The following is a 23,969-nucleotide window of genomic DNA, read 5'->3' as shown; positions in this document are numbered from 1 at the left end:
ACACACACACACACACACACACACACACACACAAGGACTTTCTTTTTCAGTTTCAGCAGCCATGGGTTTCCATGGATGCACTGTTAAATATAGAGGGGTAATTATAATGTATGTAATACCTAATTTGTGTATCTCACTTTTTTGAAAAAAGTGAATGCAAATTCCTAAACAGTAACTCCATTATAGTTCAGATTTGCATGGGAGTCCACCACACACTGAATGTATTTACCAACAGCTCTCGGCCTCTAACGCTGGTCAGGCTTATTGACTGCTGTGCTGTTAATGTGCTGTGTTACCTGCTCAGCACTCTGGGGGGAAATTCCCTGACAAACATTATGACATCAATAACATTTCCCCATCAGCACTTCTGTTTGTAGTAGTGAGTGTGTCTCCACATATGTGTGACTGCTTTGACAGACAGAGCTAGATTCACTCTGAGTCAAACAAAGAGAGGACAAGATGTAAAGGGCACTGAGATAAGATAACCATCAAAAATAATTGGCTAAATGTATAAAAATTTGATTAGTTTTCTTCAAAACATATAAATCATATACATGGAGAATCATATACTTAGTATTTGTTGTTTTTTCATCACTGTAAAACCCTAAATACTTTTCACACAAAACAAAAAAATAAAACTTCACTTTGAGCTCTGGGAACACATTATAGGCATTTTCATAATCATTTGATATTTTTAATCAAAAAAGGGATTAAGCAGCCCCATATGGCCTCAGGCATCAGCCTCTGAGTCCACCTAAGTTCAGTGTGTTAAAAGAAATATGAATAAGAATCAGCTAAATGTCATAATACTGTTGTCAGATGAAAACCTAAAAGAATACAACTTAAGTACGATAAAACTGCCCTTTTGACATTGTTTAATGATTTCTGGATAGAGGTTAGCTAATTGTCTCAACTAACAGAGAAGCCAAGTCAATATTATTTATATAGCCTACAAATTTGCCTCAAAGGGCTTTACCTATCTGTAAAGCAAACAACAAACAATAAGGATCTAAGGCTAGAGACACCCTTCACATCACAAAATATGTGACGATATACAACGTCTTCACTGGACAATATTGTAGAAGTGTAATAGGTGGCTGAGGTATAGATAAAATTAACCGAGGCACCTTGATCATGTGCATATTTGGCTTCTGTCACTAAGGTCTCCATGTGCCATGAGGCTTACCTATCCTTACTGTAAATTTAGCTCACGGTGGTACATTCTGTGCTGTTTAGTGTTAGTGTTTTGAATTTAGTAGCCAGTGTAATGAGGCGAAGAGGAGAAGGAGGAGGAGGAGAGGTGGCCGTTAGTTGCCCAGCAGGTTTCCACATCAGCTGCCTGGAGTTGAACTACCAGGATACAAAGAGATAGGGTTGTCACTGACATCCCCCATGAGGGTTTCTGAACCCAGGAATGGCTGAAGGGGAACTGTGTGGTGTGATAACTGTGACAGCTGGATGAAACAGCACGTACAGGCAGGAGAGCAGCTCATGGTATAAATAGATAAGTTAATGTCACCCTGGACGCCTGTATGAAATTCATTCATCCATTAATGTGTTGTACATAAAGCAGACCCAACGGTTTTGGGTAACTGGAGTGTGGATGCATGTTTATGTTGAGTTATTTGTTATATATGTGTGTGTTGAAAATGTGAGTGAGCTTGGGAAATGAGCCGCACACACTAACACAGGTTAAGAGAAGGCGATGCAGGTCTGGTCATTCAGGGAACTTGTCACCAGTTCTCTGAACTCAGAGTATTTCCTGGTAATGTCATCACATTAGCTGCAGTATAGAGACCGACACAGCTTCACAGCTTTACATGTTACACACTGTTTCTACAGATAAATGAGGACAGATACATTGAAAGTTTTACTACCTTTTTAATGGAGACACACAATGATCAGGTGTTATTAAAACTTTGGTTTCATTTCAGATTTGGCAGGAGGATTGTGGCCAGTTTAAATGTAAAAAGTATAAAAAGAGTCACTTACTGGTTATTGTGAAATTCACTGAGATGTTGCTAAACTAAGCCCCTGATCTGAAGAGGAAGCATTAAACGTGTCATGAAACAAAGGAGTCTCATTTGTTTTTCTAAGGGTATTTGGAAAGCCCTTAAAGAGTAACTCTATGTTAACTCTCTACAAAAGATGTGTTTCTCACTGACCTCCACTGGCCAAAAGTTATGCACTTCTGACCACATTCAACATAAACCAAGCTTCACTGTAGGGTATGGTCAAAGGTATGGTCTATATGCTATGCCTGACGAAACGCATAAAACTGGTTTTGGTCCCGTTTCTCCTTATTCACACACTGCCATTGAAAGCCAGAGGAAACACAATTAACATCAACATAGTCCTACATCAAAGTTCACAACCTTTTGGACTTTATGGTGATCGGTAAGAAAGTAATGTCCGCTTACAACCCCTTCTCACATGTTGCATACCGTGGATCTTGTGATATTTCCTTCTCAGATAGGTTGTTTTTACTAACCAGAGCAGGTAAACTATTCAGTATTTCACCAAAAGAAAACATAGGTCAACAGTCAGTATTGTTGAGCAAGCTCAGAAACTTTTTCAGCAGGAACGCTGAAGAATAACAATTGCTTGCAAATCAGAATTACTGTAGATGTGTGTCATATTGTAGTACTGATGTCATCCAAATGTGACATAATATTGTTCTTTTTGAGCCTGACCTTGATTTTCTCTGTATATTGTAACTACTATTTAAAGGCATGCATTAATACTGCAATGGTATTGGCCAAGTATTGGCAATTTAAACCAAATATTTTGTAGCTCTCAAAATAGCCATCTTCCATTTAAAAACACTTAATAACCATATCTGTGCTATTCAGTTTTTCAGTAGTCATGATTATATAAAGCATATTGACTAATATCAAATCGGTTTTCTCTTCACTGGCATTAAAAGCAGTTTAAAACAACAAAGGTATGGACTCCATGTTTAAAAAAGCATGGGTGTTCTTCCTTCTCCTGATCCTGAGGGGGTCTTTACCATTTAAACCTGTGACACTTTTAACTGGATAAAATGTCAGCACAAGAACAAGTCCATGTCCTACTTGACAATTAATGAACATTTTTTGGACTGTTCTACCATTATCTGTCTGCCAGCCAGCTTCAGGTGGAGAAACACAGAACAGTATGTAGTTGTTTGCATTTGTTCTGCCAGTGTGTGATGGTTTAGACAGTTGCAGCACTGTAGCACAGCTTATCAGATGTGGGGAACTGCATTTCCTATGATGCTGACCTGCACTACCTCACCACACTCTGCTCTACTTATTTCTAGGCTATGTATGCTGCCTGTCTGTGACTTAATTTCTCTCTCTGTGTGTCTCTCTCTATCTCTCTCCCTCTCTCTCTCTTTCATAGGAAGCCCAATGTCGAGAGCCCTAGTGGGCTGAAGAGCAGGAAGCTGGTCCAGCGGAGGAGGAATACATGTCCCAGTCCTCAGGACATCAGCCGGGCCCTGCAGAGCCCCAGCTCTGCTCCCAGTGCAAGTGCTGCCAGTCTGGATGAGCTCATACAACGTTGCCTAATCTGCTTTGGTCAGTCTCTGTCCCTACGTGTTTGCATGTGTTCCCAAATTTTGTCATGTGCCTTTACTCTTTATCACAACCAGGTTATATAAAGAGGGATGAGGGAGAGTGAGGGGGGAATCTAGGGTGAGAGAGACTGACAGGGAGGGAGGGAAACAAAGGGCAGTCTCATACAATCAAGCTTTGTTCTGTTGGGCTGCAGAGGCCAACTAGCTATTCCCATGCAACGTTAAACTATACAAATCTCGATCCTCTCTTCCTCGCTTTCAGTGGTTTAACTGGTCAGTTCATCCAAATCACAAAACAACATCCCAACCCCTCTGGGTTTCTAGCACACACATAGGTTATCTTTAATTTGCAGAGGTTTTGAGATATCCACTGGTTTTATGTTTATGTTTTATGTTTTGAACGCCAAAGGTGGACAAAGGAAATAAACAAATAAACCCAAAAATATCTTATTGTCCAGATACAAGGAGGAAGTGGAATTTGTTTGTTTGTTTGTTTGTTTTGGAGAGGGGTGGTTGTACTGACCCTTTAAATAAAATAATAAAGTAATACCAATAAGAAATGTAAATCAAACATACATAAATCACATACAGTTTGAAAAAAAACAACGTGTGTTTTACTGAGATTTATAATAGCATTATATATGAAATGTGTTACAGTCAGTAGTTGTTGCTACTTGTAGCAGCAAACCACATGCATGCACATGTTTCATTAAGTACAGAGAGATTTGCTGCAGGTAAATATGTGCAATAATATTTTTTTCTATACGTGGGTCTGAAAAGGATCAAAAGCTGGTATTGACTGTGTGGAAAAGCTCCAGTGCTACTTGGTTTGAGTTGGCCAATACCTTAAAGGTGACAAGTAATGAAACCCACACTCACATCTCATTTTTGGCCTTCACTCCCTTTTACCAACAACCTTGAACAACCCAGTGAGACACATTGACTAACACTTGATTGTATTCTTTATGTCCCATTATGATATAATGCATGATGAAAAGGTACATTGTATATCAATTAAATTAGACACATTTGTCTAGACATTATTTTCTTTATTTGCTTATTTCTACTCTAGGTCACAGTTGGATGTATCTCATACAGTAGGCGAAAGGCAGGAAAACACCTGGGGCAGGTTGTCATTTCATCGCAAGGTTAATACAGACAAACACTCACACCTACAGGAAATTAAAATCTCCAATTTACCTGAGCTGCATGTCTCGGGAGTGTGACAGAAAAACAAAGCACCTGGAGAAAACCAAAATGAAAACTCCAAAATCCACTCATGAACTGAAATGAACTGAACTGCTTGACCACTGAGCCACCGTGGGGCCCACAGTTTTTGTTGTTGTTTTTACCCACATTAATCCTCCCTGTGTAAAATGTGCTACTGTGTTTTGGTTGCAGATCCAGAGGGGAAGTTTTGCAGCCCCAGAGGGTCCCAGCTGGTCCACATGACCCTAATGATGCACAGTTGGGTCGTGCCATCTCAGATGTTCGCCCAGAAACTTCTCACCCTATATCCTCCACTGTCACTCAGTGCAATACTCTGGTCCCACCGGTGCACTGCTCGCAATCACATGTCCACATTCATTAATCAGATCAGGAACAGGCATAGCTTTGTTTTGCACTCCTTGTCTGCAAAGCAGATTTGAAGAATATTTCCCTGATGGTGTTTAGTATAATGTTGTGCCATGTCTGCACAGTGTGTTTAGATCCTTGACTTTTTCTCACTTATAAGGATTGTCCCTCGGACAATAGAGGACTGAGGCGGACTCAGATCTGCCACCTTATCCGGTGAGTAAGGACACCAGACACGAGTGTGTTGTATGACAAACTGTGATAGAACTGGTTATCCTGCTCTGTTTGTGGGTTGTAAACATATTTTCTGTCCTTCTTCGTGGCAAGGCAGTGGATGAGCCAGTTCCCGGCGGTTTTTGAGGCAGATCCCCTCCTTGAGCAGACCATGGGGGACCTGTGGGCACTGGTCCGGTCAGACGGAGAGGAGATGCACTCGCAGCTTATTGACACATCTTGCTTGTGAGCCATGTTTTCATTTGATTCACCATCATGCACTGGAGGAATTGTAGTTTGCTTATTTGGCCACAACTCAAACAGGTTTTTTCTATAAAAAGAACATAGTTTTTCTCTAAATAGAAAACACTTCTATTTTTGTCATGGGCTTTCTTTTCCTAGAAGCCCTCATGTGAACATATTCCAGGCACCCTCACCCTCTGTAAAGAAGAGGAAGGTGTCTTTGATCTTCGACCACATGGAGCCAGATGAGATGGCTGAGCACCTCAGCTACCTGGAGTTCAAGAACTTCTGTAACGTTTCAGTAAGTTCTGTGAACAACTTTTTGCTGTTCTTATTTTGCTTAATGAGGCCTCGTCATGTTGCCATGACTTGCAGAGATGTCGCTGCTCCCGAAACAAACACTCACAATAGGTCAAAGCAAACAATGAAGTGAAAGTAGCACTGCATTAGACTATTCCTTTTACTGAGAATTTAGGAAAGATGTTCCTTACAGAAGTTGGAGAATTGTCTTCTCTGTCAGTAGAAAAGCACTTACATAATATGATCTTCTCTTGCAATCATCACATGCCAATACATTATTCTGGTTGGTGAAAGTTAAATTTGGTGAGATTTCTATCCTGCCAGTAGACCTGAGTGAAAACAGTGCTAAACTCAACCACCACAAGTTGTTTCCTGCCTGACCGCTGCTATCTGATTGGCCAGTTCCTGGACTACCGCAGCTACGTGGTGCGAGGCTCGGTGAGAGACAACCCTGCCCTGGAGCGGTCAGTCATGATGTGTAATGGAGTCTCCCAGTGGGTCCAGCTGATGATCCTCAGCAGACACACAGCCCAGCAGAGAGCCCAGGTCTTCACTAAGTTCATTCATGTGGCTCAGGTAAATTGGCTGAGGGATCAAACATCACAAAAACTGGCTAAGAGGCTCAGGGGGATTTTGTTTGGCTTGTTTGGGTTTGGGTTTTGTTTTTGGGAAAATTAGTATGTGCTATTTTGCACCACGCAGTCATTGACTCTGCTCTTTCAACAATAGAAACTCCGAGCTCTGCAAAACTTTAACACTCTAATGGCAGTGACTGGAGGCCTTTCTCACAGCTCAATCTCCCGCCTTAAAGACACATCTAACCTGCTGCCGCCTGACATCACTAAGGTATTTACTAAGTATTACACATAACCATGAGTCAGTCTCCCCACAAAGCTATAATGATAAAACTTTTCTTTCTTGAATTTCAACATGTTTTTGACTTCAGTGTCATATTTTTGATTTATGTTTTTATTACTTCTACCTTCTCTGTCTGTCAAGATATGTCTAAGCTAAGATTTAGTGCCTTAGATTTTGAGAGCCTGGCACAGTATGTGTGCAGGTTCCAGAAAGCCATTTAACTTGTTATATAAGGGTGAGGAATAATGTGTTTCCGTGTAACAGCAAATTTGAAAATAATTCAGCATCTGTGACTTTTTTTTTTTGTTGTTTAGATGTTCAGTTACATAGGACTGCAGGCCATCAGACAGTAGATGATCCATTTAAGATTATATAGGAAATTACATTTGCATACAGAATGGAACACTTGAATGAAATGCACATCTTTCCTCAAATTCACAACCCTTGTGTAAAATCTGCTCAAATGATCCAAATTCATTGTTCATAAGCTAACAAGTGAGACATTGTTGTGTTGCATACTTGCCTTAAAATGTTGGAACAAGGCCATGTTGTTTATAAATTATTTATTTGGTGACAGAATTGAATGTAAAATATCTTTGGACCAAATGTCGATCTCTTAAATCTCTTTAAATGTCTAAATAACTAACTAATTTATCATTACTTTCTTTATCCTCTTTCAGGCCCTGAGTGAGATGACAGAGCTGCTCTCCTCTCGCAGCAACTACAGCAACTACCGGAGGGTTTACAACGAGTGCAGCGGCTTCAAGGTGCCCATCCTGGGTGTCCACCTGAAGGATCTGATCTCGCTGAATGAGGCCCTGCCAGACTACATTGAGGAGGACAAGATCAACCTGAGCAAGCTGCAGCACCTGTACAGCAATATCAACGACCTGCTGGCCATTCACAGCTGCACACCACCCTTTGAGGCCAACAAAGACCTTCTGCATCTGCTCACGGTAGAGACAGAAACTAGGAGATGGTTTTTAAGAATTCAGATTAAAAAGTTTCCATGAAGAACATCTTAAATTATGTTCTTTTAATGCTTCAGCTCTCTCTAGATTTATACTACACTGAGGATGAAATATATGAACTTTCATATACCAAGGAACCCAAGAACTCCAAGATTCAGGTCAGTAGAGCTACATACTCTTCTTTGAAGTTGAGCTCTATCTAACGCTATCAGGCTCACACTTGTTTTAACCTCTTTTCACAAGAGGAGGGACATTTGTGTATCTCTCTGTGGGCGTAACATCTTCTTCAAAACAAAAGCAGAGATGCAGTGTTGAAATACATCACAATCAGCCACATCAAAGCGCTGTACGTTAGGGAAGCGTGTTATGTGGTGGGTGTGCTCTTTTTGTGTTTCTCACATGTGCAGTCCATCGTGTCTTATCACTGCATCTGTCGGTCCACAGCCTGTAGCACCAGTTAAACCGCCCATAGTGACAGAGTGGGGTTCAGGGGTCACCCCCCGGCTCGACCCTGGCACCATATCTAAACACGTCAAACAGATGGTGGATGTGAGTATGTGACTCTGCAACAACCTTATGTCTTTCACTTCCTTATTACTTGGCAGGCTAAAGCAGAACTAACCCACTGTTCCTTGACAAGCGCAACTGAATGTCTGATTGCTCTGTTGCCCCCTGCAGTCCATAATGAAAAATTACGACCAGAACGAGGATGGTTACATTTCACTGGATGACTTTGAAAAAATAGCAGCCAACTTCCCTTTCTCCTTCTGCACGCACGAAACTGACAGGTGAGGAAGCTGCAACACACACAAAGGCCTCTCACTATGACGTGCTTGTAAAACAGAGAGAACACGAAACTACATGAGTTGCTGAATGGTTTATAAAAAAACAACTCACTTACTCACTTTTATGTTGTACTTTGGAAACTTTCTGCCCAGGGAGGGACAAATCAGCCGTGAAGACATCACCTCTTACTTCATGAGGGGAATGTCTATATGTGCCAAGCTGGGCTACAATTTTAATGATGCACACAATTTCCAAGAAACCACATATAAACGGCCGACGTTTTGTGATACTTGCAGAGGCTTTGTGAGTATTCATTGGATTCATTTGTGGTTTTATATAAATCAATAAATCAACAAATCGAACCGCAAAATCACATGTATCATGTCTGTCCTATTGTAGCTGTGGGGAGTCATCAAACAGGGCTACCACTGTAAAGGTGAGATCAAAATCCATGTAATTTCATCCTTCATCAAAGAGTAATTAGCTTCATCAGCGCAAGATTGTGGCCCATTAAAGGATGTTAAGTATTTTTGCTTCTGTTAAAGTCTTAACATTTTTTCTGTCTCTCAGACTGTGGGATAAACTGTCACAGGCACTGTAGAGATCTGGTGGGAATGGAGTGCTTGAAGAAACATAAAAACACAACTGGTTCCTGCCCATGCACCCCTGCCCCTGATTTAAAAACCAAGGGCAACAGCTGGAGTATGTCCTTTCTCCATCATATACAGAACACACCCAAAATTCCCTGTCTATAAAATGACCTTGAACCCAGCACACTGATGTCTTACGTTTCCCGTCAGGTTCAGAAGAGGAGGCCTTTGTTTTTCCCCAAAGTAACGACACAGAACACAACAAGGGCACCTCTGTTTGGAAAAATAACACAGCTGATTCGGCACTGTCGGACCGCTCCACTCAGACAGATCCTGGAGTGTGGACACCTGAGAAAAAGGACAAGCGGGGAAACCACCACAACTCTCTTGTACATGCGTCCCCAGACAGAAAGGTGAGACAGGGTGTGAGTCCCTGTAAGGCAATCATACAGGAGGACAGAGTTGCTTGACCTTTTCTGGCTTTTTATCCAAATTTTAAGTCTCATTTTAATGCTCCATGTGGTGGTCAGTCCCAGGACGAGAAACACAGTAAGAGCTTCCAGCGGTGATGCACTTGAGTTAAAAACTTTCAGGTGCTACTACAGGAGCTAAGAAATGATGAGTCAATTGCAAATACTGGCTACTTGAAGTGTAAATTTATTACTTTAAATGTCTCTCTGTACTGTATTTCAAGTAACAGTTTTGCTGTTATAAGCCTCTTTCATTTTTATTTTGAATTATTTTGAATTATTCCACTGCGACTATAATTTTGTTTTGCACCCCCTTAAGAGTCTACAGAAGTGTTTTCACTTAAGTTGGCTGATTAGACCTCTAGTCTCAAATCCTTTATACAACACAGCAAATTAATAATCTTTTGTTTCTTTCCAAACGTAAATAGAGAACTGAGAAATGTAGCCTCTGTGAACTCACCCTTACCACCAAAGATACAGAGGCATAGTTTTATTTACTGATGTTTTAAGTACAAAGGAGGCTAGTGCATTTGTGTTGCATTTTGACAAATTCAAAACCAACATCTCTCTCTGGAAACACTGTCCCTACTACTCAGGATAACCCACAGATCTCGCTGTCAAACGTTTTTAAGAACAATTTAAGGATAGTTTTTTCTTGAAATGCTTTCTCAGAAGATTAAACAAACTTTTTTGAGTGTTCAGTGAGACTTATTTTGTAAGATTTTTGATGAACCAATAAGGTATCCCACAATAAAATGTTGTTTCTGTGTTTGAGAATGTTATATTGATGATAAATCTGTCTTTTCTGTTTTCCAGATCAACACACTGCCACAGAGAGCCAGAGGCTGCTCCATGCCTGTTTCTTTCTTGCAGGAGAAGATGGAGGAGCTGCATCTCTACAAAGACAAGAGCAGAGAGCCAGACTGAGCGCACCTGTCCTCTAACATTTCCCCTCATGGACAAAACATTCAGATACCACCATCTTTCTCACAGAGCTCGGTCTGACTGGTGTTGAACTGATGACATTTACTGGCTATTCACATCAGAATACCAGCAATTATGCATGGACTCCCTCATGTTTTGAAGTATGGATGTGATATGTTTTTTATTATTTTATTTTTAGTCATTAGTTTGGCTTATTGTTTAGGCTTCAAACATCAATGTTCCTACTGTAATTTATAAACACATTTGGGTTTTTTTTGTTTTTTTTTTTTAGAACAGATGCTTGGGTTCTCTGGTGCTAAGATTTTTCACAACCTCAATCCATAAGGTCATTTATGACACAAGGGTTTTCGGATCTTATACACAAACAATAAGAACAGGGTAGGAAATTAACACTAACCTCAACAAAAAGCTGGTTCATTTAAACATTGGCAGCTATATGACAACACTGCAAATGAATTTGTAAGCCGCAACAAATTTTAGAACTGCCATTTGTTTGGCTTTGTGTTCGGTGATATAACATGAGACACTGTCACTTGTCAATCAGTAGCTATTACTATCTGGTTTAAGGTATTTGCTCTTTTAATATCTCTGCTTATTGTAGGCCAAAAAGGGCAGACAGTTATTCGAATCACTGAAGCCTTTTCTTTATGGTAATTGTAATTTGTGGCTACCTTCCTTGACAATATTGGCATTTTCATCTAGTTAGTAAGTTGCTTAGTTACATATTCAGAAAATGTTCCATCAAAATTTCTATTGCTATAACAAACAATGTAATTGTGATAAAACACTTTGTCCTTATCACACATGCCTAGTTTGGTTGGTAAATAGTGAAAGCAGCTTGTGAAGTCTAATCCATCAGCCACTACAACTAGCAGCAGTAAATGTTGATTTCCTGCCCTGACAAAATTTGACTTTCAAAGTTCATTCAAGGTTCAGCAGGACTGCACTGGGATTATACATATGCTCAACATATTATGTTCAGCTAAATGCTTATTTGTTTTGTCCTTTGTCCACAATTACGTAAAAAATACATCAGTAATAAATCATGTATGTGTTGTGTCTGACTTAACTTAAAGGCAGAAAAAAAGGATCATATTAACATCTACAGGTGTATACAATTGCATTTATTGTATAAAGACAAGAAGACAGCTTGGATAATTGGTCATAATCAGATTTTCTTTTCCAGGTAGAAAAAAAATGGGTTTGACAACAGGCTTTAACTACTGGACTTAATGAACACCAATCACGAAGGGATAAAAAAAATATGCACATACAACTACTCAAAGTGGCAAAATATTCTTCTCAATCAAAGACTGGATTAACGCTTAAATACTACAGTATCAACACCTATAAAAAAAATGTTCCATGTTTGAAATCTATTAAGAGTAAATAAAATATGCTCACTCGTTAACTGAAAAATAAAGAGCAAGACAGATGAAAGGGCCATGAAGGTAAAAAGCATGCATTTTGTTCTTTAAGCTTCTCAAAACAAGCAAAATTATTCAGGCTTTGCTGTATTTTCCTGCCCTGCCACTTTTTCACACTATGTATCCTAGAAATATACAATTACCTCTTCAACCTGTAGCAAATGTGGAGTTTGTAATTCAACAGACATCCACATTCAATGCATAATAGATAACATTCATTAAATGTTTAATATCTATCACCTCACAGTCACTGCTTAGAGTAAGACTTCATTCAGTAAAAAAAAAATGAGAAGACAAACTGTGTACAGTTTGCACGTACATTGATTGGTGAAGAATGAAGGCTACTGTGTTAAACCAGACAGAGACCATTATGGTTGGGGACTTATGTGAGACTGTACAAAATCGATTTGCTGCAGAGGTCAGAGTGTTTAGGACACAGGTGGATGCAGGTACAAATGCAGGGTGAAGCTACTGAGAACCAGAAGATGAGCCTTGGTTGCCCTGTCCAGGGTAGCTGCCGTACTGGCTGTAATACTGGTTCCATTGGTTCTGGTTCTGGTAGTACTGCTGCCACTGCTGAGCATACTGGAGGGAGAACAGAAAGCAAGCACAACAGTGAGAGTATGTTTACATTTTAAACTGCTCCCAAATCTCTATATTTACCCCTGCCTTATGCACAGTAGATCATTTTCAGAAGGATGAGTACTCAACCCCAAGTCTATCTTATGAGCGTCAAATATTAAACACCTGCAGAACATAGCAAGGCTTAAAAAGGTTTGTGGTTAGCTCCCTTGTGCAGGGTTGTGGTTGATTGAGATTTGTCTGTATATTTGTTTTGTGACCAAATGTAGTCATGCGAGACAATTTTACACAGCTAAGCGTGCAACTGACCAATTTAAGCAGTGTATTTAGCAAAAAACATTTTTATACTTACTGCGCATATAGAAAGTACAAAAGGTTCACTAGTTTTTTTTAAAAAAAGTCATTTTTATTGACTTTCCTGCCAGGATATTTTAAATACAATTAATTACTGCTGACCACAACCACTCTTGTCAGGAAAGACATTCATGGCTGTCTTTTTTTAAATTTTACCCAAACAAGCAGGTTTGGCTCTTTGTGTCATGGTTAGTAGGGTTTAGCTTGCCAATTGGGGTTCTGGTGATCTAGCCGAATACAGGTAGACATTAGTGTTTCATTAGTTCTTGACTACCTGCTGATATTGCTGGTTATAGCTCTGTTGCTGCTGCGGCTGCGGCTGTTGCTGCGGCTGTTGCTGTGGCTGTGGCTGCTGGTGGTTGTAGGTCTGGGCAGTGGTAGGTGTCTGGCTGTAGCTCTGGCTGTATCCTGGGTACTGACTGTAGTTGCTGTAGTAATTCTGGTTGTAGCTGCCCTGGCTGTACCCTGGATTGTAGCTCTGGCTGTAGCCCTGGAGTGGAAGCAAGACGTTCAGGAAAACACATTAATTTACTATTAAAGTCAGCTTATTTTTATTCCATTTCTAAAATTTTATACATAAAGCTTATGTTAAGTACCTGGCTGTATGCTCCCTTGCTGTAAGGGGCCGGGCGATTGTAGCTTCCTCCTGACTGCTGGTTGCGGTTATATCCACCACCACGTGCATCAGAGCCTCCGTCACGGTAACTGTTGCCCCAACGGCTCTGGTTATAGCCGCCCCGATTGTAGCCTGCCAAATAGGCAAAAACTATGTTACGACTGCAATATACATAACATTACTATATAACGAAATACTGGGCCAAATTTTAGCCTCTTGTTTATCATTACATTCAAATCACAGATAAGCATGTGGAAATTATTACAACCTTTTCAAATTTTTAAAGATTGTCAGGGACTTATGTTACAGAAAAAAAAAAATAAAAAAGATAAAAAAAAATAAAGCTATGTGACTTGAATTTAACAAACATACATGTCCATGATAAAGACAAAATATAAGTTATGCTGAGTGCTCCACTTACTTCCTCTGTATCCACTGCCTCCATCTCCACTACGGTTCTGATAGCCACCACGGGACCCATCACGGTTGTCATACCGTTGGAAGCTACCACTGCCGCGGCCGCGGAACCCGCCTTGCCTGTTGTCAAAGCGTTTATCAGGGGGCGGGCCAGCCTTGCGGCCCTCCTCATTGTACTGCTTCAGCAGATTTTCAGCCTCATCTCGCTGCAGCTCAACGAACGTCACCGCTTCCAGGAAGTCGCAAGCCTCAGGGAGAGTAAAGTTGGCTTGGAGAGTGACAGAGGTGACCACAGGAGGAGAAGAGAGAGACAGCCCATCCAGCAAGAAACGGATGGAGAGGAAAAAAAGAGAGAAAGAGAGGGGTAGGGGTTGTAGTGAAGACCAGAGCAGCCACACCACCGGAAGACAAAATGAAAAATAATTACTACCATACATTGACAGTGGAATATCAGAGAAACTAAGAGCAGATAGATGAAAGCAGATGGCAGGGTAAAGGGAACAAACATCACCTCCAGGAGAACATGGAGGAAAGATTTGTTTAAGCAGACACAGGAGAGGGGGGGTTCAGTAGAGGTGGGGAGGGGGACAAAAAGGACAACTAGAAGGTTGGTGAGAAGAGGAATCAGCACTGCAAACCAAGGACAGCTGATGTATTGATGTTACAAATTAACTTACAACTTCAGCAAGTGACTGCTTGTAAGTTTTCTATTTGGAAACATTATTTTCAGGGAAGCACATTGTGCAATATTAACTCTACAATTAAATGACCTCAACAAGGCCCAAGTCTCAGTTTGCAGTGCATTAGAAGTAAGCTGTATGACAAGTGGCAGATAGAGGGCAAAAATAAGGAAGAATCAAATTCATGTGGACTGTTTAAAAAATGTCCAGGTCTGATATCTGGCCAAAGCCTATGATGGGGAAGGGGGGGGAGGGGGCATCTTCCAAGTTTGATTTTAGAGACAACACAGAAAAGTAAAAAGTAGATCTGGTGTTTTATTTGTTGTTTCCACAGCATTCCTACCTTTCATTTCTAAAACAGCATGATCGGGCACATCCTTCCCCTGCTCATTGGTTTGCTTTAATGTTCGTTCTTTTAAATCCTCGTCCGTGGGACAAATTACAATAGCCTTGCGTTGAAAACCTTCAAAAGGACGCATTTTTCGTCTCCTTGCTGATCCATATACATTTGTCTAGCAATGGTGACAAGAAAGAAGTAGAAGCTTGTTTGTTATTGTTTACTTGTAATGGCTTTCCACTGGAAGGAAGCTGGAACCCTGCAATAATGAAGTGAGAGAGGTTTGGCTTGGATGTCAGTCTACGCTTTTACTCAGGTTCTAATGGCCTCTCATCACTCCACAGACTTACCTCACACACTGTGCATCCAGGTGGCCAGTGACTGCTGATAAATGTTAATGGACACAGAGGGACCCCACAAACATTCAAACTGACTATACTGTACATTAAATCTTTTGCCTAACATTACGACATACGACTTTCAGATCAATAAATTCTAATAGATATTTAAATTGATATTTAAGTAGCTATTGTGCTTTTTCAATTTTGTCTTCATGCAGTGATATCGTGCTGCTAGTAAATGTGTTTTTAAAAGTGTTATTACTGGCTTCTAATGTGAGCAATTGCATCCACCATCTAAATGTAGATCTATCAAATCCTGGATGATAAAATATGTGATGCCCTTGCAATATATTCCAAATGTGCCCTGCTGTATTACAGAAAGCATATGTATTGTTCCAATTTTGATTCAGCTTATTCATTCTGGTTCTTACAGAATACTTGTTCAAATTATTTGGATTTTATTCAATAACAAAAATATGGTGAAAGCAAAAGCCACCACACAGATTTAGGCTAATGTTCCATAAATAATGATGTATTAAGATGACAAGTGGTGGTGGATTGTTACATACTAGCAAAAATACAAATATTCTATATCTTGCCAAGAAATACTTGAGTTAGTCACCCCAGGATTAGCCATTTCTAGGGCATTATGACAACTGGGGAAAAAAATGTTGCATTCTTCCTGTTAAATTGCATTAAATGCAAATCCATGCATAAAGAGGATTTGTGATTATATTTTGTTCAATCACTATTGTCATTTGTCAAGCTTAACCACACTTTAAGTCACTATCTCTAGTTCACCATATTGCAAAAATAAATATTAAACATGTGTACGGATGTATAGCAGGTTCAAATTTCAAAGAAATCGAAAAGTGGAATCACAAATGTTTCTTAACAACATCTCTTACATATTTAAAATTTGCAAGAACAGGATCTTATTTAGCCCAATCAAGAGTTTGTTTTTAACAGGTTAGATTCAGAATTCAAACTGCTACGGATCTACAGTACAAACAAAGTAGACGATAAGATAAGAGAATAAAGTCAGCATCATGGTGTGTCACTCAAATATGGGATTCACCGTCACTAGCAAAGCTCTGAATGGGTGCCCTACTCAAAGTACCAGCTGCAACCAAACAATCTCCCTGTTCACTTATCAGTAACTAGCAGTTTCTACGGTTTCTGGGGTGGTGATGGAGCAGTGGATAAGACGCATGCCTTTGGTGTGAGAGACACAGGTTCAATTCCCCACTGTGACGCATCCACCAATGTGTCCCTGAGCAAGACACTTAACCACTAGTTGCTCCAGAGGCGTGAGATCACTGACATATATAGCAATTTGCTTTGGATAAAAGCGTCAGCTAAATGAATAATAATTATATATAATATTTATATTAAATATGTGATGCTCAGCCTATTGTCTTGCAGGCTGTTCTGGTCAAATCTCAGCAGGCAACTGGCTGGCATGAGGACTGTCAGCTGATTAGGCTCGCCCGGGCCCATATGTTCCATCCTGTCTCTCTTCCTAGAGCTGACATCCACTGCACATCCATTTCTTTTGGTTTGCACTTCAAAAGCGTCCACAGCGCATAAGCCACACATCCATGCACTACTTCCACTGCTGATATGGTTTATCTACACACTTAATTGTTTGATTTGTATGAACCTTAGTATGAGAGTAGTAGTAGGATTTGCAAGAGATTTACTAAAACTATCACTTCCATTAACAACATCTACAAATCAACGACACACCTCTGACAATGCTCAATTATTACAGCAAATTCTCTTTCTGAACCTCCCAGTTTGGATTAAAACTTTGTTATAGCACAATCAATCTCATACAGTAGCATTCTACATCCAAAATAACTTGCTATTCTGATGGGTCCCCCCACACTTACCTCAACTTACCTCATCTTCATACGGACTCAAGTCCCAGTCAAGACAACAGACAGATATAACCTACCTGCATATACTCACAGTGTCCATGGAAAAGACAGTCCACCATTAGACCCACCTACCTTTTTCACATTTACTGAGCACAAGAATCTGAAAATCTAAAAACTGTTAGTCATTACTTACCTTGAGGGTCAATTTAAAAAAAAATAAAAAAAATAAAAAAAAACACACTCAAAAGTTCCATGTATCTCACTTAAAATAGCTTTTAAAAAAGCTATCAACTCTGTCTTATTAAATTAGCAACAGAAGGTGTTTTTCTTACTCACCAGTCAGAGCTTACTTGTTTCTCAACATCTTTACATAGTCATGGTTTACTTGTACATTGTTGAAATTCACAAGACAAACAATACTGTATTATGACAAGAAATAGCAAGTGCAAATATACTGAGGGATGAAAACATGAAATATTCTGTCACTTATGAGAGCCATTAATCATTTTCTTTTTCAATACATGACAAGAAAGTGACAAGAGGGTGATAAATGCTTCTTCTCTATTCTAAAATACACAGAACCCCCTGAAAGATAAATAAATAGTCCATTAGAGAGTGATTATCAGGGCACATTGACTGACTGTGGCGAGTATCAGAGCAGAGTGTGGGTGAGAGGGCAGTACCTGATCTAGGATGTAGTTGCGTCTCTTGCGGGCAGCAATCTCAATCAGCCTGTTTAGACACTGGGTAGCCTGCTGTATCAGAACATCCCAGCGCCCAGCATAGTTCTTCTGGCGACGCAGACCCATCACCTGCACAAGCAAAAATAGTCAAATAAGACAATGGTGACCATAAAACCGTGTGGTGTGTTTAGTTTTGGGGGTGGTTGTCCAAACCAACCTTCATCTTGTCCATGATGGCATTTGTGCCCAAGATGTTGTACTTCTTCTCAGGGTGAGTCTCTGCATACTTCATGGCCCAAGTGGTCTTTCCGCATGCCGGCAGGCCAACCATCATCAAGATCTGCAATAAGTGAGCAAAGAAAACAGCTTAATTGAGCATAATTATTTTTACTTCACACATCCAGCTGCAATTAAAATCAATCAAAATGTGTGATCTCAAATGTATTCCCTCTTTTCAAATTGATCTTAATCTATTAATATGGATCAATTTACTAAGATTTATTCTAAGATTTTAAGACCTTCAAGTATTTTCACCTGTTGATTAGTGTCACAAAAATGTCTAATTACATCCATAAAAATAAATATCTACCTCATTTTTTGGGCTGCATGTGTGCTGTATCCACTCAGTCACTAATTATTTTTTTTGTGAGGAAAAATGCCAAATACTGTTTTATAATGAAATGCTGCCTTACCTCGCATTCAGATTTGGTGGCAGGTCCCTTAGTGCCTCTGATTTTGTTCTCCATGTCAAGATTGTGGATGTAGGTGTATCCTTCTGGTGGGGGAAAGTACGGCTCAGGCTTCTGTCCAAAGTTGAACTCAACAGCACAATTCTTCACCAGGACATGAGGAAACAGGGCACGGCCGGCCAGCGCATCCTTGGTTGTCCGGAAGGCAACACCCAACCACACTCCATTCTTAGAAAAACCCATCTCCACCTCGTCACCACTGTCAAAGTCCTATTATATCCATGAGGTAGAAAAGAGCACGAGTTCACACCACAGGAATTTAAGTAGTGATTACCATAAATACCATAAATATTTGTTAAACCCACAAAATCGGTTATTAATTAATAACATTGAGGTCCACTTTAAATTATTGCTTTGTAATATAAAACTATTCTTATGTGATGCTATTAAAACATAAAGTAATTGAATTACTGTTGCCATTACTTACAATGTAACAGCCGATGACGTCGTTTTCGCCAAACTTCTCGCCGAAGTCTGCAAACTTACAGTCGGAGGATTTTTTTCCCGTTCCTCCGTAACCAAAGGAAAAGGGCTCCTCACCTGACAGAATGAAATGCATTGTTTCAGTTTCAGGCAACAGCTCTCTTTTGCAGCAAAGTTTCATTCATGTGAAACATCATCTCGACTGTTCAGGCTATTGCTCCTCTCACCAAGTTGAGTGCTGCAGTGGTTGAGTGACCATCCAATTCTGACCACATGGGGATCTGGCTCACTACTGGGCAGGTGCTTTACAGGAATTTCCTCATTGATCTGAAAAGTTGGGGACAGACAAATTAGGTCAAAAACAAGCGTGTTAACATTGAGTTCAGGGTTAGGCAGTGTAGGATGACATCGCCATTCATACCTACATAATAAATAAAGCCTGTCTCGTGTATCAGGGACCATTATGTCACATGTGGACACGGTATAAAGAAAAGGCGTATTTTCAGTAGCTCAGTGTTTCACCAGATGAAAGCATTAGCTCTCTCAGAAAAACTAACAGTCATCTTATTGGTTGCATGTGTGAAGCCCACTTCTGTCTAGTTTTAAAACTACCTCGACACTAGAAGAAGATAATTTTTACTCATTACCTTCATCTCATAACACACACGGCCCTGGGTGACACCATGTGAAGCTCGTGCTCCAGCCCACAGGTAAGCAAAGCCTTCAATGGTCAGTGGATAACCACTGTAGCGGTCTCGGGACACTTTGAAGTGAAGATCACAGTTGTCTAAAAAAAAAAAAAATAAAACATTTTTTTAAAATTTTATATATGTTCATCACCTAAACAGAGCGCAAGAACCACTGTGGATTTTGAGTTGTGAATATAGGTCGTAGCTAAAAATATTTGAAAGTCATGGACATGGCCTTTGGAGAGACAATACTATTGTATGATACATTTATAAATGAATTGGAATTTAAAACACTGAACTGAAATAAAGAAGCTCATGGAGAATGGGAAATGCCTCAAGCTAAGACAGTGAGTTCTCTTTACTTGGGTAGAGATGCATTTTATCCCCTTACTTACATGTATCAATTGTCACAAGGGTGTCATCTATGTTCTCTTCTTCATCTTCAGCAGGGGGCTGTGGTGTGCGTGATCTGTACAATGTCAGCAGAGTATTAAGTTAACAGCATTTACAGCTTCTTTCTTTGACACAATGCAAATAATTAGACCAGTCAGTGACTGTACATTTAACTACTGTTGGTGTATATTACTACTACTATTACTGTGCTGATTTAGAACACCAGATAAATGCAAGACATCACAATTTATGATGAGCATACCTCTTGTCCTCGCGGTGCTCATAGTAGCCGTAGCCCCTGTTCTCCTCGTGGGGTCTCTTGCGGCTGTGGTGTCCACCTTTATCAGCTTCCACCTTGACTTGCTCAGCCTGAGCTGTGCCATCTTGCTCGCGCTGATGTTCTGTCTGATGAATATCCTGGTTTCTGTCTCCAATAGTCTCTGGGTCGTCTTCCACTTTGACTTCCACTTTGACTTCTAAAATGATAATGTACAATGACAGTGACCTACTGCACATGTTCAGTGCTGCAACTATTCAATCAAACTTGATTTAAAAAATGGCTCTGTAATAAATCATATTCTGTGATGTTCAAAAAGGTTCAGTTTTTGCTTACAATGTAGCAAAGAGATTTTTCTCTCATGTCTGTAACTTGGGCTGGACAAAACACACACCACAACTAACTATGGCAGGAATATAGACCTCCTGACAGCGTCATCAGAAATCTGATGGCCAATTATATACCTTCCACACTATTAATCACAGAGCTTTTGAATTGCATAAATCCATTTTGGTTTGTCAGAGACCTGCCCCTGCCACAGATCATGCTGGGGGGGGAGTGGTGCAGTGGATAAGACGCATGCCTTTTGTGTGAGAGACCCGGGTTCAACTCCCCACTATGACACATCAACCAATCTGTCCCTGAGCAAGACACTTAACCCCTAATTGCTCCAGAGGCATGAGACCTCTGACATAAAGAGCAAAGGTAAGTTGCTTTGGATAAAAGTGTCAACTAAATGAATAAATGCAATGAAAATCACCTTCTTTTTGCTTGACATTCTCCTCTGGCACTGGCTTGGTCTCTTCCTCAGGCATCAGGTCAGATTTGTGTATATCGGCATCTGCTGTGAAGTCAGGCATGCTGTGACCAGAGTCTGAAGCTGGTTGACTTTCATAAGGCTCGCCTTCTGCCTCCTCGTCCTCATAGTAACCGCCTGAATCTCTCCCCTCATCTTCCTCTTGAGGGGCATCATCACCATCTCCTTCACCATAGTCCTCAGCAGCTTCTGCATGTAACAAAAAGGGAGATCTAAAACATTCAGTTCTCACTCTCATAACAATAGAAACATATGAACTTAATGCACTCTTGTGGAACTTGATTTATACTGACAATTTGTTCTCTTTAATTTCTCTTCTGCAAATTTACTTTGACCTCTTTAAGGCTGGGGCGATTCGTCGACGTAATCGATTACGTAAATACATCAACACATCCAGTGTGGGATTATCCTGGACGAGCTCCAGCTACAAGACCGCGCCTTTGACTGTCTAAAGTTTGGAGTATTTCAAACAGACACTCAACAACGTGCTGCTCCGTGAGCTCTGTGAAGTGGAGCTTCACTGCAGCACAACTGCTGTCCACGAAATAGTGAAGCAGCACGAACACGTGAAACGAAAGTATCCCACAGCACTTTGTCTAGACGGCAGCACCGCAAATCGTGTTTACTTTCTGTTGCCACACAAGCACGGCACATTATCAACACGAGGACACGTAGTATTTCTTCATTGCCTTCATGTTAAGTAATTTCTGCCCCGCTGCTGTCGTGGTAACGTAACGTTACACCGCGAGTCATGTAACAATCGGCTACATTATATCATATTTTCTGTTACTTAACGGCCACATATGAGCGAGAAAACAGCTGAATCTAATTACAGACAAACTGTGACTGTCTGGACAGTCTGAGAGTCCTTTCAGGTGTTATTATCATACTGCATTACTTAAGATTGAAATGAATCCATGTCAGAAACATTTAAAGTTTTAAGTAAAGTAGCCTAATTAATGTCTGTTATTGTTATTATCACAACACATCAGTGATGTGGAAATTTGATTCATTTTAAGATTTGCTGCTATTATTATTCTAATGTGCTTCATCAGGATGATTGAATAAAATATAGATTTATTGATTAGACATGTTTTTGATATTTATTTTGGATAAACTGGTATGTTAATCGAGTAATAGGCAACTTTTCTTTCTTTAGAATAAACAAAATTAGTCGTTAATCAACTTGAAAAATAATCGATATGTACAGCCCTAGACCTCTTTAAATTAAAATGGACAGAAGTCCTGATTCCACACAACATATGTAAAAGGTACTTTTTTACCCACAAATAAAGGGTCAGAACCCGAGGATTTTATGTAATGGGTTAAAAAACTTTGTCAAATGAATCATTAACTTTAGACCTAAAAAATGGCTACATTGCAAGTTCACATTTGCATAAAATGATTTCATGAAGCTTTATTTAAACAGTATGGGTCTGAAAACAATGGATTTGTTAAGTTTAAATGCCACAGATAAACGGTAAATAAGTCAATAACTGATTGGACAACAAAATATCTATTTAAAGAAACAGCATCAATAGGGCTTACCTTGTTGCTCTTCGGCATCCTCTCCATCTTCATTGTCTTGGGTGTCCTGGCAGAATTCATCCTCTTGCTCCCCTGGCTCTGAGGCATCAGCTTGAGCTTCAACTTCCAGAGCGGCTTTCAGCCTCTCCACCAGGTCTGCCTTCAGGCCTCTGGTGTCCAGGCCGCGGCGCTGGAGCTCCTCTTTTAATTCGTTGACTTTCAGTTTCTTCACGTCAACGCTCATTGTGTTTAGGATGTGTGTCGTCTTTATTTATTTGCTAACAAAACAGCAAAAACAGAAAATGGTTAAGTACAACTTATACAACATTGCGTCTAACTTTCAAATAGATGTCTGATGGCGGCAGTGTAGTCTCAACCATACAGGCTACATTAGCTGTGTAGCTAACTAGTCTAGCAGCGCTGGATAACGTTACATACTGCACCGTTTTACCTAGTTCCTAAATTTCTACAAACAATGTAATCTCGGGTTTATACCGGCCCTTACCTATATAACTCTTTGCAAGTAGAACTTCTCACTGGAATGTTTGTTAATGATATTATCCGCTTCAAGCTTTCGCTCCGTGGCTAACATTGGTAACCTTCTTAGCCTAGCGTTAGCTAACGTTTCACCAACAACCGATGCAAGAAAAGTAACTTTAATGAGAATATGCAAACTGCAAGCGTCATACAACCTTGCATGCAAATCATGCAGTCAGTGCATTGTTTGCTCAGCTTATAATAGAGTTACGATGCAAAATAAAAACAATAATAAGTTTGAGGCCTACCTCGTCTCACTCGAGTTGCGCGGGTCAGCCGTGATAGAAGCTTGAGAGACAGTCGCAAGCTACTGCCCTCTAGGGTCGTAGATTAGACCGAAACCTAAAACCGGAAGTTAACAGGACCTGCACACATAACCTACAGGGTTTTATTTTTAGCTAAAATTGTTCTTAAACAGCTATGGGCAGGTATAGTGTCTACTGAACAACCCGTTAGTTTCTTTGCTGAGTTATATTTGAACAGCCGAATCTGAGGGAACCCCGACAACCAGTTGGTACGGTAGTTGTCAGGCATTTGGAACACTCCAAGCAGGAAGTGGTGCGGTGTTTACGTTGAGGTACGCTGGGTAATGTAGTCTTATAAGCCTACCCGCCTAAACTGAGGCCTACAGCTCAGTTGGCTTTCATAGTGTTATGTGAAATTTGCCAATATATGCTCCTAAATATGACTCAGTACTGTGGGGATGATTTGAGCTGAAAGTTCAAAA

General features: G+C 40.2%; 2 protein-coding genes across 5 annotated transcripts in view; one reads left to right on the top strand and one right to left on the bottom strand.

Moving 5' to 3' along the window:
* Positions 1-11,556, top strand: part of rasgrp4 (RAS guanyl releasing protein 4) — a 16,817-nt gene extending 5,261 nt beyond the window's left edge. Inside the window, exons 1-17 of one of the 3 annotated variants that reach the window (XM_046073117.1) lie at positions 3,513-3,560; positions 4,632-4,707; positions 4,961-5,072; positions 5,288-5,350; positions 5,462-5,593; positions 5,750-5,891; positions 6,293-6,466; positions 6,620-6,736; positions 7,429-7,704; positions 7,797-7,877; positions 8,164-8,268; positions 8,398-8,507; positions 8,658-8,808; positions 8,905-8,941; positions 9,076-9,207; positions 9,306-9,508; positions 10,382-11,556. In XM_046073117.1, coding sequence (XP_045929073.1) covers positions 5,008-5,072; positions 5,288-5,350; positions 5,462-5,593; positions 5,750-5,891; positions 6,293-6,466; positions 6,620-6,736; positions 7,429-7,704; positions 7,797-7,877; positions 8,164-8,268; positions 8,398-8,507; positions 8,658-8,808; positions 8,905-8,941; positions 9,076-9,207; positions 9,306-9,508; positions 10,382-10,492 — 1,899 coding nt within the window. In that variant the 5' untranslated portion in view covers positions 3,513-3,560; positions 4,632-4,707; positions 4,961-5,007 and the 3' untranslated portion in view covers positions 10,493-11,556. Of the gene's footprint in view, positions 1-3,384; positions 3,561-4,631; positions 5,073-5,287; positions 5,351-5,461; positions 5,594-5,749; positions 5,892-6,292; positions 6,467-6,619; positions 6,737-7,428; positions 7,705-7,796; positions 7,878-8,163; positions 8,269-8,397; positions 8,508-8,657; positions 8,809-8,904; positions 8,942-9,075; positions 9,208-9,305; positions 9,509-10,381 lie in introns of those variants that run through there. The other 2 variants (XM_046073115.1, XM_046073116.1) reach the window with 2 other exon arrangements.
* A 57-nt stretch (positions 11,557-11,613) lies between these two features.
* hnrnpul1 (heterogeneous nuclear ribonucleoprotein U-like 1) lies at positions 11,614-23,749 on the bottom strand. 2 transcript variants are annotated; one of them, XM_046073113.1, is made up of 16 exons: positions 23,491-23,749; positions 22,727-22,983; positions 21,122-21,367; positions 20,347-20,560; positions 20,087-20,160; positions 19,650-19,789; positions 19,230-19,329; positions 19,007-19,119; positions 18,523-18,789; positions 18,048-18,170; positions 17,831-17,959; positions 14,930-15,098; positions 13,911-14,174; positions 13,470-13,621; positions 13,148-13,363; positions 11,614-12,522 (listed from the first exon to the last, which is right to left on the bottom strand). In XM_046073113.1, the coding sequence occupies exons 2-16, from the start codon at positions 22,947-22,949 to the stop codon at positions 12,406-12,408; spliced, it is 2,547 nt and encodes an 848-aa protein (XP_045929069.1). In that variant the 5' UTR covers positions 22,950-22,983; positions 23,491-23,749; the 3' UTR covers positions 11,614-12,405. The 2 variants fall into 2 exon arrangements, with proteins under 2 accessions (XP_045929069.1, XP_045929070.1); XM_046073114.1 differs by lacking the exon at positions 23,491-23,749 and adding an exon at positions 23,211-23,306.
* Positions 23,750-23,969: the final 220 nt, after the last annotated feature.

Source organism: Micropterus dolomieu, linkage group LG17 (genome assembly GCF_021292245.1).
Source record: "Micropterus dolomieu isolate WLL.071019.BEF.003 ecotype Adirondacks linkage group LG17, ASM2129224v1, whole genome shotgun sequence".
Lineage (NCBI taxonomy): Eukaryota > Metazoa > Chordata > Actinopteri > Centrarchiformes > Centrarchidae > Micropterus > Micropterus dolomieu.
The sequence above is the reverse complement of the archived record's forward strand: the minus strand, read 5'-3'. Positions and strand labels throughout refer to the sequence as shown.

Coding starts and splice junctions, on each gene's coding strand:
- hnrnpul1 (XM_046073113.1), bottom strand. CDS start 22,949: ATGAGCGTTGACGTGAAGAAACTGAAAGTCAACGAATTAAAAGAGGAG. Junction 21,368..22,726: donor GGATGCCGAAGAGCAACAAG/GTAAGCCCTATT, acceptor TGTTACATGCAG/AAGCTGCTGAGGACTATGGT. Junction 14,175..14,929: donor TGCTGTTTTAGAAATGAAAG/GTAGGAATGCTG, acceptor TCACTCTCCAAG/CCAACTTTACTCTCCCTGAG.